This window comes from Nerophis lumbriciformis, linkage group LG06 (genome assembly GCF_033978685.3).
Source record: "Nerophis lumbriciformis linkage group LG06, RoL_Nlum_v2.1, whole genome shotgun sequence".
Classification (NCBI taxonomy): Eukaryota; Metazoa; Chordata; class Actinopteri; order Syngnathiformes; family Syngnathidae; genus Nerophis; species Nerophis lumbriciformis.
The window spans coordinates 2,901,371-2,915,584 of record NC_084553.2 but is presented as its reverse complement, the minus strand read 5'-3'; the positions used below and the strand labels follow the sequence as shown (position 1 = coordinate 2,915,584).

At 40.3% G+C, this 14,214-nt stretch overlaps 1 protein-coding gene across 1 annotated transcript in view; it reads right to left on the bottom strand.

Annotated features, from left to right (window-relative positions):
* Nucleotides 1-14,214, bottom strand: part of LOC133608423 (uncharacterized) — a 29,376-nt gene continuing 15,162 nt past the window's right edge. Inside the window, exons 3-4 of the mRNA XM_061963643.2 lie at nt 8,337-8,610; nt 1-1,758 (exon numbers count right to left, since the gene is read on the bottom strand). Of these exons, the coding sequence (XP_061819627.2) occupies nt 539-1,758; nt 8,337-8,610 (1,494 nt within the window). The 3' untranslated portion in view covers nt 1-538. The remainder of the gene's footprint in view (nt 1,759-8,336; nt 8,611-14,214) is intronic.

Genomic DNA, 14,214 nt, shown 5'->3' with positions numbered 1-14,214 from the left:
TATATTATTAAAGTTTGACTGACCTATCTGACTGTTTTTTTGACATTCCTTTAGCGCAGTTAGATGCGGCTTACAACACGGGGCGGCTTATAGGTGGACAAAGTTTTGAAATATGCCGTTCATTGAAGGCGCGGCTTATAACCCAGGGCGCCTTATGGTGCGGAAAATACGGGTATTTATAGCTTGGAAGGGTACGCTGTGGGACGATACGGTGAGAAATAGACGACATGTCCTAATGATGAAGGAATATTTGACCATGTTGCACATGACGAACACAAGTAAATGCAGTATCAAAGCACATGCTGGAGGTTTATACAAGTCTTAGACTGCAAACATTTACTTTCCACAAGCCAATGAAATTCCTGCATGCAGAATAGAATGAAATTGTCGTTATCTAAAAATGAATCATTGACCATCCGAGTGATGGCGTTGTCTTCAACATGTGTCTACACACGTGTTGATGTTAGCGGACACACAATCCACATTTGCAAGGGTTGTAGTATGCGTACAAGACGGCGATAATCGCCCTTCAGTCCTCTCAGCTGTGTTTGTGCATGTGTTGGGCCAGTCCTGAATGAGAACTAAAATCTGTGTTGCACACCAAGCATGAAAACGGCTTTTCCCCGGTGTGTGTTCTTGTGTGTGTTATCAAATGCCCTTTGACGGCAAATCTTTGACCGCAAACCGAGCAGGGAAAAGGTTTTTCCCCCGTGTGCGTCCTCCTGTGAATAATCAATCCCGAGCCATCGGTAAAACTTTTGTTGCAGACTGGGCAGGAAAAGGGCTTCTCCCCCGTGTGCGTCCTTGCGTGACGTATTAAATTCCCCTTAAGAGAGAATGTTTTGCCGCAGAACGTGCAGGTGAAAGGTTTCTCTCCTGTGTGAGTTCTTGTGTGCGCTATCAATTGTCCTTTTATGGAGAAGGTTTTACCGCATATTAAGCAGGTAAAAGGTTTCTCCCCAGAGTGGGTTCTTGAATGTCTATTTAATGTCTCCTTTTGAGAGAACCTTTCGCCGCAAACTGCACAGATGAAAGGTTTCTCCCCGGTGTGCGTTCTCAAGTGTTTGACCAACGCCGGACGAGCACGGAAACCCGCGTTGCAGAATGAGCACGCGTATGGTTTTTCTCCCGTGTGCGTTCTGGTGTGCGTTATAAAATTTCCCCTTATAGAGAATCTTTTGCCGCAAACTGAGCAGCCAAATGGTTTTTCACCGGTGTGTATCCTCGTGTGCCTGATCAAAGTGTCCTTCAGTTTGAAGCTTTTGCTACAAACTGCGCAAGTAAATGGTTTTTCCCCTGAGTGGATCCTCATGTGTCTTGTCAAAGACGACTTGTCGCCAAAAGTTTTGTCACACTGAGAGCATTTCAAGTGTGTGTTGTCAGTGTGACGTGTCTGAGCAGCTTTAGAGTCTTCCTCATCGGTGTCAGGAGGGTGTGACGTTGTGTCGTCACCATCTGACAGTGGAGCTAAGTCTGCTTGTGATCCTCCACCATCACCTTCTGTTGTCGTGTGTTGAGTTGAGCTGCTGCTTGGTCTCTCCGCCTCTCTCTTCTCCTCACTTTCACCTTTGACCTCATCATCTTCACTCTTCACGACAACACGAATCACCGGCAATTCCTCCAGTCCTTCGAGATGCTCTCCATCCAGACTGATGCTGTCATCCTCTTGTTCCTCTTTAAAGTGGGGGGGCTGTGGCTCCTCCAGCTCCGTCCAGGAGCTCCACTCCTGCCGCTCAGGAGGAAGATGTTCTCCACTGACTGCAGGACGCACAAAGACAAACACGTGGTTCAGAAAAGGTCAAGTTACATATTATTGTGGCTCCAAATATTCAAACTATCTTTCAGAGCGGCCTTTTGACCAAGACACACCGCACCATCTCACCATTAAATAAACATTCTTCCATTGTTTGTGTGGCTGTTAATCACATCACATCATACTATTACCGTATTTTCCGCACCATAAGGCGCCCTAGGTTATAAGCCGCGCCTTCAATGAACGGCATATTTCAAAACTTTGTCCACCTATAAGCCGCCCCGTGTTATAAGCCGCATCTAACTGCGCTAAAGGAATGTCAAAAAAACAGTCAGATAGGTCAGTCAAACTTTAATAATATATTAAAAACCAGCGTGATGTGGGCGCGCATGGAGTCGTATATCAACATGGACGGAGCTGCGTGAAAAAAGCCACCCGGCCTCTTCGCGTAAACTTCCCTTAACCACTCGCTCATCTTTTCTTCATCCATCCATCCCTTCGAGTTAGCTTTTATGATGACGCCGGCTGGAAAGGTCTCTTTTGGCAAGGTCTTCCTTTTGAATATCACCATGGGTGGAAGTTTCTGGCCATTAGCATGGCAAGCTAGAACCACAGTGAAGGATGACCTCTCATTCCCTGTGGTGCGAATATTCACCGTACGTGCTCCCGTTGTATCCACAGTGCGGTTCACAGGAATATCAAAAGTCAGTGGAACCTCGTCCATGTTGATAATGTTCTCTGGCCGGATCTTTTTTTCAGCTATCTTGTTTTTACAATATGCACGGAAAGTAGCCAGCTTTTCTTGAAAGTCTTTAGGCAGTTGCTGTGAAATAGTAGTCCGTGTGCGGATGGAGAGATTGCGTCTTTTCATGAACCGGAAACCTGTCGCTTAGTAGGAGCCATTTTGTGGTCCTTACAGATGTAAACACACAAAGGAAATGAAACGTAATATCCGCGCGCTTCTTCTTCTTCTACGGGGGCGGGTGGTTGCTTACAGTAGAAGAAGAAGCGCTTCCTCTTCTATGGGGGCGGGTGCTTACCTTGGCGGTTGCTTGCCGTAGAAGAAGAAGCACTTCCTCTTCTACGGGGAAAAAAGATGGCGGCTGTTTACCGTAGTTGCGAGACCTAAACTTTATGAAAATTAATCTTAATATTAATCCATATATAAAGCGCACCGGGTTATAAGGCGCACTGTCAGCTTTTGAGTAAATTTGTGGTTTTTAGGTGCGTTTAATAGTGCGGAAAATACGGTAAGTGTGCTTGGACATTGTGGAAGTCGCTTCCTAGCAGTTCCACTGTTACACACATCACAGGAGCCAGGCGTGCAGTTTTTAACAGAGTTTTAATGTTCATCAATTTAATCAATTGTTTTTCAGCAGGTCGTGACTTTTCAGTCACTCCAAATCCTCCTCCTCTACTGTGATTAGATAACTCGTACTACCTGGGAGAGCTAACCACCTTTACAGCTGTGTTTCGCCGTCGGCACTGCCACGCCCCCCGTCTGATGGTGCTCTGTCCTCAGCACCATGGACAGAGGCGGTGACCTCCGCTCCTGTAAGGCAGCGCTGGCCACACCTCCCTCCACAGACACAAATTATTTAATTTTTTTTTATAAATCAATGCATCGTGGTATCTTTGCGAGTAATAAATAAACTGAGGTAGGTTTTGGATCCGAGGAAAGTGACTGACCATGAGCCAGTGGTCATCAAAAATCAGGAAATCACCCAGGTATCCTCATATACAGGTAAAAGCCAGTAAATTAGAATATTTTGAAAAACTTGATTTATTTTAGTAATTGCATTCAAAAGGTGTAACTTGTACATTATATTTATTCATTGCACACAGACTGATGCATTCAAATGTTTATTTCATTTAATTTTGATGATTTGAAGTGGCAACAAATGAAAATCCAAAATTCCGTGTGTCACAAAATTAGAATATTACTTAAGGCTAATACAAAAAAGGGATTTTTAGAAATGTTGGCCAACTGAAAAGTATGAAAATGAAAAATATGAGCATGTACAATACTCAATACTTGGTTGGAGCTCCTTTTGCCTCAATTACTGCGTTAATGCGGCGTGGCATGGAGTCGATGAGTTTCTGGCACTGCTCAGGTGTTATGAGAGCCCAGGTTGCTCTGATAGTGGCCTTCAACTCTTCTGCGTTTTTGGGTCTGGCATTCTGCATCTTCCTTTTCACAATACCCCACAGATTTTCTATGGGGCTAAGGTCAGGGGAGTTGGCGGGCCAATTTAGAACAGAAATACCATGGTCCGTAAACCAGGCACGGGTAGATTTTGCGCTGTGTGCAGGCGCCAAGTCCTGTTGGAACTTGAAATCTCCATCTCCATAGAGCAGGTCAGCAGCAGGAAGCATGAAGTGCTCTAAAACTTGCTGGTAGACGGCTGCGTTGACCCTGGATCTCAGGAAACAGAGTGGACCGACACCAGCAGATGACATGGCACCCCAAACCATCACCCAACCATGCAAATTTTGCATTTCCTTTGGAAATCGAGGTCCCAGAGTCTGGAGGAAGACAGGAGAGGCACAGGATCCACGTTGCCTGAAGTCTAGTGTAAAGTTTCCACCATCAGTGATGGTTTGGGGTGCCATGTCATCTGCTGGTGTCGGTCCACTCTGTTTCCTGAGATCCAGGGTCAACGCAGCCGTCTACCAGCAAGTTTTAGAGCACTTCATGCTTCCTGCTGCTGACCTGCTCTATGGAGATGGAGATTTCAAGTTCCAACAGGACTTGGCGCCTGCACACAGCGCAAAATCTACCCGTGCCTGGTTTACGGACCATGGTATTTCTGTTCTAAATTGGCCCGCCAACTCCCCTGACCTTAGCCCCATAGAAAATCTGTGAAAAGGAAGATGCAGAATGCCAGACCCAAAAACGCAGAAGAGTTGAAGGCCACTATCAGAGCAACCTGGGCTCTCATAACACCTGAGCAGTGCCAGAAACTCATCGACTCCATGCCACGCCGCATTAACGCAGTAATTGAGGCAAAAGGAGCTCCAACCAAGTATTGAGTATTGTACATGCTCATATTTTTCATTTTCATACTTTTCAGTTGGCCAACATTTCTAAAAATCCCTTTTTTGTATTAGCCTTAAGTAATATTCTAATTTTGTGACACACGGAATTTTGGATTTTCATTTGTTGCCACTTCAAATCATCAAAATTAAATGAAATAAACATTTGAATGCATCAGTCTGTGTGCAATGAATAAATATAATGTACAAGTTACACCTTCTGAATGCAATTACTGAAATAAATCAAGTTTTTCAAAATATTCTAATTTACTGGCTTTTACCTGTATATATGTCTTAATAAGGTTATCTAAAAAATAGTGCTCGATACCGTAGTAGAGCACAATATATGTATGTGTGAGAAAAAAATTCACAAGACTACTTCATCTCTACAGGCCTGTTTCATGAGGGGTTCCCTCAATCATCAGGAGATGATCCTGATGATTGAGGGAACCCCTCATGAAACAGGCCTGTAGAGATGAAGTAGTCTTGTGATTTTTTTCCCCACACATACATATATATATATATATATATATATATATATATATATATATATATATATATATCTCAGTGTTTCCCACACATTCATTTATTTTTGGCGGCCCGCCATGAAAGAATTACGTCCGCCACAAATGGATATTTCGGCTTTTGACTCGCTCGACCGCTCATAAAAGCAATGGGACTCTGTCTGTGAATGTACCTTGTAGTTACAACTCCGGTGCAGTAGGTGGCGGTAGCCTACTATGCATTGCAACTCCGCCAATAGCACTTAATTCACCTGGTGGGCCAGAAGAAGAAGAAGAAGAAGAAGAAGACGAAGACGACGGAGTAAAAGAAAAACGGACGGACGGGATCAAAATATGAGGGTAATATAGGTTATAGGTAGATAGGTTATAGCTGCATCGCTCGCGGCTCGTCATATATTTAACGTTAATCCGCGATTTCACCGAGCGTTTCACTGACGGTGAGCAGCCTGACGCTGCATCATTAACACCGCCGCTGTTTGACTCGGAGTCCGGGGCAGACGCACGTAATAACAGTCACCTGTTTTCATACCGACGAGCTAACGTGTCCAGGTTATAACCCTGTTGTCAATAAACACACATGGAATGAAGCTAAATTGTCCACTGCAGCATGTGAATGCAATGAAAAGAATAAAATGTGAGCCAACCAGCTGTTAAAATGTTGTCCAGGTTAATGTTTTGGCCATTAAAGGCCCTTCATTTCAAGATTTCAACTGTGATCGGGCTTTAAACAGGTGGCTGACCTGTTCAGATGAGTGTAACTGCTACTGGTCAAATAATGTGAAATAGCATTTAATTTTACATGTATGCAATGCCATTTGAATGTAACTATAGATAATAATAATAATAAATACTGTGTAGTGTTGTAAATAGTCAACGGGAAGGATTTTAGTAAGATATAAGCCATGAGCACTACACAGCCAGAAAAAAACCTAGGCAGGACAAGTAAAAATATTGGGGCAAGTAGATTTGAGAAGTCGGGCAAGTAGAAAAAAACCTTAACGTTGAACCCTGCATGTGTTGAGCTGCTGGTTAGACGGCACTGTACATAGAGCGCTTCTGCTCGTTAGTAATACATTCTAATGTTGGATGTTCACTCCTTCACACAGATGAGTATAGAAAAATATTTTCAACGGCCGAAAAGAGCTGGACTTGGAGAGGAGGTAGGCCTACAGTCCAGACCACAGGTGCGACCAGTTCAGCAGCAGGAGGAGGAGGAGGAGGTTGACTGACTGTGGCAGGACACCTCTGCCTCTGTTTCACTTCATGTTGCTGGTAAATAATATGGTTGTAGTAGTAGGCTAAAGTTAAATTATTTAGTATTCACTAATTAAAGGGGCAGAGCTTTAAGAGACATTTTAGCTTTTATATTTTATAAGATATATTTTTTGTAAGAACCACAATTAATAAATATATTTCAGTGAATAACTAATTGTTCAAATCTGTATATAAATATGTACATAAAGTGTTGTAATTATATTCCAACTCCGCGTTCTTCTTGGTCATCGCCGCTGCCGCCGCCACCCCCTGCCCCTCGACCACACCACCACAAATAGATGCCTGTCCTGTGGGAAACACTGTATATATATATATATATATATATATATATATATATATATATATATATATGTGTGTGTGTGTGTGTGTGTGCTTTAGAGCCTCTGCCTGGAAAGAAAATAATGTTTGCCTTGGTCCCTTTCTAACTTGCCTTAGTGCCCTAAAATATGAGCCCTGCTTTAAGGCAACACTTGCCTTGACCCTAAAAAGTAAGAATTGGAGGTCTGCATAGAGACACAGTGAAAGTGAAAGTGTCAGGATGTTGCCGCACAGTCTGCATTAAAACTAACACACTTTGTGTTAAAAAAGTTGTTATATCACAGCCATCCATCTTCAACCTCTCAGACAACTCACTGTGTGAGTTACACTATTTCATTGAGAGATTAAAGAAGTAAACAAACCTGTTTGTTGATGTTTGTTGAAAAGAGCGTGCAGTAGTTGACGTTGTCGCTCGTTCTCCTCTTTTGTTCTAGAAAGTTCCTCCTCGTATTCTGCTATCGTTCTTTCTAACACTACAAATATTTCTTCCACAGCAGCAGTTAGTCGCTGCTTCACCAACACTCTCAGCATTTCTACTTTGCACATTTTCACACCATCACAACACTTTACACGCACACTTAGCCACATGGGCATTTTTAGCATTTTGGCTAGGTATTTTTGATAATAATCGGCATTTTTTCACATTTATGACCGTTTTCCCCTTTTTCTTCCCCGCTTCCCTGTGCGTCAATCCTGGGTGTATTTTTGACATTTTGAGCATTTTGGCTAGGTATTTTTTATCTTATTGGGCATTTTGGTTAGGTATTTTTTTAATAATTTTGGGCATTTTGGCTAGGTATTTTTATTTATAATTTTTGGCATTTTGGCTAGGTATTTTTCATTATTTTCAGCATTTTGTCACATTTATGGCCGTTTACCCCCTTTTCTTCTTCTCTTCCCTGTGCGTCATTCTTGGGTGTATTTTTGACATTTTGGCTAGGTATTTTTTTTATCATTTTGGGCATTTTGGCTAGATTTTTTTCATAATTTTTGGCATTTTGGCTAGGTATTTTTCATCATTTTCGGCATTTTTTCACATTTATGGCCGTTTACCCCCTTTTCTTCCCTGCTTCCCTGTGCATCATTCCTGGGTCTATTTTTTTTGACATTTTGGCCATTCTGGCTCCTCGCGGGACTTGTGGAATTTTGATCATTTTCGGCATTTTTCACATTTTGGGCTGTTTTCCCCCCTAATTCAATTAGCTCTGACCAAAGTGTTGTAGAAAGTAAGATGTGTTCATCCAACATAATTTTCCCGATGAAATAAACCCAATGAATGCATATTTTCTCTCCTAAATATTGGTGTATCATGGACGTCTAAAGCGTTCTTGTTCATGTGTAAACACGTAAATAAAAAAAGGCGTTTAAGGAACACTTGCCATGATCAAATATAAAGTCAGTACACATTTTAGAGTGAGAAGTAAACAAACCTGTTTGTTGATGTTTGTTGAAAAGAGCGTCCAGTAGTTGACGTTGTCGCTCGTTCTCCTCTTTTGTTCTAGAAAGTTCCTCCTCGTATTCTGCTATCGTTCTTTCTAACACTACAAATATTTCTTCCACGGCAGCAGTTAGTCGCTGCTTCACCAACACTCTCAGCATTTCTACTTTGCACATTTTCACACAATCACAACACTTTACACGCACACTTAGCCACATGGGCATTTTTAGCATTTTGGCTAGGTATTTTTGATAATAATCGGCATTTTTTCACATTTATGGCCGTTTTCCCCTTTTTCTTCCCCGCTTCCCTGTGCGTCAATCCTGGGTGTATTTTTGACATTTTGAGCATTTTGGCTAGGTATTTTTTATCGTATTGGGCATTTTGGTTAGGTTTTTTTTTTATTTATTATTTTGGGCATTTTGGCTAGGTATTTTTTCATAATTTTTGGCATTTGGGCTAGGTATTTTTCATTATTTTCAGCATTTTGTCACATTTATGGCCGTTTACCCCCTTTTCTTCTTCTCTTCCCTGTGCGTCATTCTTGGGTGTATTTTTGACATTTTGGCTAGGTATTTTTTATCATTTTGGGCATTTTGGCTAGATTCTTTTCATAATTTTTGGCATTTTGGCTAGGTATTTTTCATCATTTTCGGCATTTTTTCCACATTTATGGCCGTTTACCCCCTTTTCTTCCCTGCTTCCCTGTGCGTCATTCCTGGGTCTATTTTTTTTTGACATTTTGGCCATTCTGGCTCCTCGTGGGACTTGTGGAATTTTGATCATTTTCGGCATTTTTCACATTTTGGGCTGTTTTCCCCCCTAATTCAATTAGCTCTGACCAAAGTGTTGTAGAAAGTAAGATGTGTTCATCCAACATAATTTTCCCGATGAAATAAACCCAATGAATGCATATTTTCTCTCCTAAATATTGGTGTATCATAGACGTCTAAAGCGTTCTTGTTCATGTGTAAACACGTAAAGAAAAAAAGGCGTTTAAGGAACAGTTGCCATGATCAAATATAAAGTCAGTTCACATTTTAGAGTGAGAAGTAAACAAACCTGTTTGTTGATGTTTGTTGAAAAGAGCGTCCAGTAGTTGACGTTGTCGCTCGTTCTCCTCTTTTGTTCTAGAAAGTTCCTCCTCGTATTCTGCTATCGTTCTTTCTAACACTACAAATATTTCTTCCACAGCAGCAGTTAGTCGCTGCTTCACCAACACTCTCAGCATTTCTACTTTGCACATTTTCACACAATCACAACACTTTAGCGACGTGTCGATCACTTCCGCTTCGTTTTGTTTAGCAGCTAGCAAGCTAAGCTAGCATCGAAGTGACGTGGCGACAAATCGTCCACGCCACGTAGAATGCGTGTTAACTATGTTAGTAGGCTGTAGTGCGTACGAAATGAAGAAGAAACGCGGTAATAAACGCGATAAAAATGACTTCATGACACCGTTTTGCTTCTAGCTTCTATTCGCGCAGCTACTTTCAACTTCCGGCGGACAAGACCCATATGTCGTGCAATCCATCGTTACTGCCCCCTTAGGTGAGGAGGTGTCATTACATGTTTCACCTATATATTTCCTGCTTAAATAAGGTAAATAATGACAAGCGGAATTGATGATTTTTCTACATAAATGTCGATTTATGAAAGTAAGGCCTACATTTTCTAATTGGCTTAATAATTTACAATTATCCGTCAAATCTTGGAGAATGATTAAGAGTACAAAAGCCCTTAAATTGATATATTTGTTAAAAACATTCAAAGCATACTTGCCAACCTTGAGACCTCCGATTTCGGGAGGTGGGGGGGCGTGGTCGGGGTGGGGCCGGGCGTAGTTGGGGGCGTGGTTAAGAGAGGAGTATATTGACAGCTAGAATTCACCAAGTCAAGTATTTCATATATATATATATATATATATATATATATATATATATATATATATATATATATATATATATATATATATATATATGTATATATATATATATATATATATGTCTTAATAAGGTTGTCCAAAAAATAGTGCTCGATACCGTAGTAGAGCGCAATATATGTATGTCTACAGGCCTGTAGAGATGAAATAGTCTTGTGATTTTTTTTCCCCACACATACATATATATATATATATATATATATATATATATATATATATATGTATGTATGTGTGGGAGAAAAAAAAAATCACAAGACTACTTCATCTCTACAGGCCTGTTTCATGAGGGGGGGTTCCCTCAATCATCAGGAGATTTTAATGGGAGCATTCGCATACCATGGTTTATATAGGGCACAGAGTGGGTGGGTACAGGCTGGCGTAGGGGCGTGGTGATTGGCTCATGTGTTACCTAGGAGGTGTTTCCGTCTGTGGCGGCATGCTGTTACAATTTCGCTGCGCTTGTTGAGGGATGACAGGTCTGGACGGTAAATAATAAACAGTTTCTCTTTCAAGCATAGGTTGCATCTTTTATTACCACTATTGTAAGGTGTGCTGGATGCAAGAATTTGCCATGTTATTGAATATTCAACATTATTGTCTTTGAGGTCCCAAATGTGTTTGCTGAGTTCTGTGGTATTCCGCAGGTTTTGGTTCCTGAAAGAAGCCTTGTGATTGTTCCATCTGGTTTTGAACTCTCCCTCGGTTAATCCTACATATGTGTCGGATGTGTTAATGTCCTTGCGTGTTACCTTAGATTGGTAGACAACTGATGTTTGTAAGCACCCCCCGTTGAGAGGGCAATCAGGTTTCTTTCGACAGTTGCAGCCTTTGTTGGTTTTGGAGTCGCTCTGTCCGGGGGCCGACGGCTCATTTGCAATTGTTTTGTTGTGGTTTGAGATGATTTGTCGTATATTGTTCATACAGCTGTAGCTCAATTTAATGTTGTTCTTGTTGAATACTTTTCTTAGGGTGTTGCCTTTGGGAAAGTGTTTGTCAATCAGATTGAGGAATTTGTGTCCAATGTTAGTTGAGACGTTTTTGCTGTATGGGGGGTTGTACCAGATGATGTCGTTTCGTTTTCTGTTCTTTTTTGGCTGGTTTCCTGGCGTGGGTTCATAGGTGAGGGTGAAATTGTATCCGCTTTCATCAAGGGCTTTTTGGTACGGGGGGGTTGCTTGGTCAAATTCAGCTTTGCTAGATGACAGCATCGATAGCCTTTTATTAATTCCGGTAGGTATTCTTTTCGTGGTGGTGGGTGGGTGGTTGCTGTCATGGTGCACGTATTGGAGTGTTGTGTTGGGCAGCTACCAACCATTCACGAAACCCAACACAACACTCCAATACGTGCACCATGACAGCAACCACCCACCCACCACCACGAAAAGAATACCTACCGGAACAAGCGCAGCGAAATTGTAACAGCATGCCGCCACAGACGGAAACACCTCCTAGGTAACACATGAGCCAATCACCACGCCCCTACACCAGCCTGTACCCACCCACTCTGTGCCCTATATAAACCATGGTATGTGAATGCTCCCATTAAAATCTCCTGATGATTGAGGGAACCCCCCCTCATGAAACAGGCCTGTAGAGATGAAATAGTCTTGTGATATTTTTCCCCACACATATATATATATATATATATATATATATATATATATATATATATATATATATATATATATATATATATATCCTGAAAATATGCAAACAAAACTGTGTTTAGATAATTGATACTTCAAACTTGCATAAATAAATATTAAGGAATATAACATAACTTGGCTTCTGAGAGCTTCAAAATGTAATGAATAAAATGCTAAAGTTGTTGATAAACAAGCAATTATTTTAATAATTAAATATGGTAATTTTAAATGAATTATTATGATAATTTAAAATTAATTATTTCAAATATGTTTATTTTAATGTATAATTCTATGGCTGGACGTAATAAGGAGTCAGAAAAAATACAAATAAAAATACAGTAAATGTTGATGTTTTTAGCAAAATATAGTAAAAATGTATTTGTTTTTTTTAAATTAATAAATATATTTATTTTTAGGTAAGATAAACATAATAATACAATTTATCTCTAGTCTGGATGATTTAGTTCTTGTCACCCTGTTGTCCTCCCGTCATGAAAAAAGGCTGTCCTCACTCAGGTCCGCATGGAGCTGGAGGGGGCGTGGCCTCCAGCTCTGGCTGAAAATCGGGAGATTTTCGGGAGAATATTTGTCCCGGGAGGTTTTCGGGAGAGGCGCTGAATTTCGGGAGTCTCCCGGAAAATTCGAGAGGGTTGGCAAGTATGATTTAAAGTGATTTATTTTTATTTTTTTTATTATTATTATCCATTAATATTTAATACTCTATCTGTATTTGCTTTGGTTTTCTTTCCTTGATGTTTAAAGTGCCTTGACTGTTGTGAAGTGTGAATTATATTTATATAGCGCTTTTCTCTAGTGACTCAAAGCGCTTTACATAGTGAAAGCCAATATCTAAGTTCCATTTAACCGGGAACCCTCAAGTTGCTGGCACGGCCGCTCTACCAACAGAGCTATACCGACTGTTGAGTGAATTATAAATGTATGTTTGTAGTGGAATAAAATATAATAATAAAAAATAAAAAAAATAAAAATAAGGTAAAATAATGTAAAAAGGGAGGTACATTTTTTTTAAATTAAATTTAAATAAATATATGAAAATACATTAAATTAAGGTTAGGGTTAGGGTTGGTTGAAATAATTTCAACACTAGGTAAACATTAGATAAGAGAAGGTACAATTTAGGTGAAAGAAGATAAGTAAATTAAAAGAAGCAAACTAGGTAAAAGAAAATAAAAATATACATTTTAGGTTAAAAAAAAGAAGTAAATTCTTCATTTGTAATTCTAAAATAGTAACATTATTAAATGGTAAATGGGTTATACTTGTATAGCGCTTTTCTACCTTCAAGGTACTCAAAGCGCTTTGACACTATTTCCACATTCACCCATTCACACACACATTCACACACTGATGGCGGGAGCTGCCATGCAAGGCGCTAACCAGCACCCATCAGGAGCAAGGGTGAAGTGTCTTGCTCAAGAACACAACGGACGTGACGAGGTTGGTAGAAGGTGGGGATCGAACCAGGAACCCTCAGGTTGCTGACACGGCCACTCTCCCAACGGCGCCACGCCTTCCCCATGTTGAATGAATTATAAATGTATGTTTGTTGTTGAATAAAAAATGATAATAAAAAATAAAATAAATAAAAATAAGGTAAATAATGTAAAAAGGGAGGTACAATTTTTTATATTAAATTTAAATAAATATATACAAATAAATAAAAGTAAGGTAAATAGTAATGCAAGTTGAAATAATTTAAAACTATGTAAAAATTAGATAAGAGAAGGTACAATTTAGGTGAAAGTGTCACACCGCGGTGAGGGAAGTCTTGTCTTGGTGTTTTCTGTCTTGTGATTTACATGTTTTATTTTGAAAAGCAACTCCTCTTGTTTCAGATCACGGATCCTTCCTCTTGTGTCACCAGTCTGACGTCATTCCTGACCCTTGATTGTTTCCACCTGTTTCCCATTACCCTCATGTTCTTTATAAGCCCAAGCCTCCCCTTGTTCTGTGCCAGATTGTCTCGAGCTTTCGTGCCTGTCTTGCGTTCCATGTCCCTGTTCATGTCCATGCCTTGCCTTGTCTCACGTCTACGTCCTTGCTCCCAGAATATTCCACGCTGTAATTTTGAATTGACTTTTTTCCTCCCTCAGAGCGACTTTTGTTATCCTACCTTTTTCTACCGCAGTGGTGAGTTATTATTTTTCCTTAAAGATTTTTTCCTCAAAGTTTGTTGAGTGATTTTTTGTTTATATTGATTAAGAGTAGTTAAGTTTTATAGTCTTTATTTTCTTCCTCCTGTTTGGAGCGTTTTTTGTTAAAGT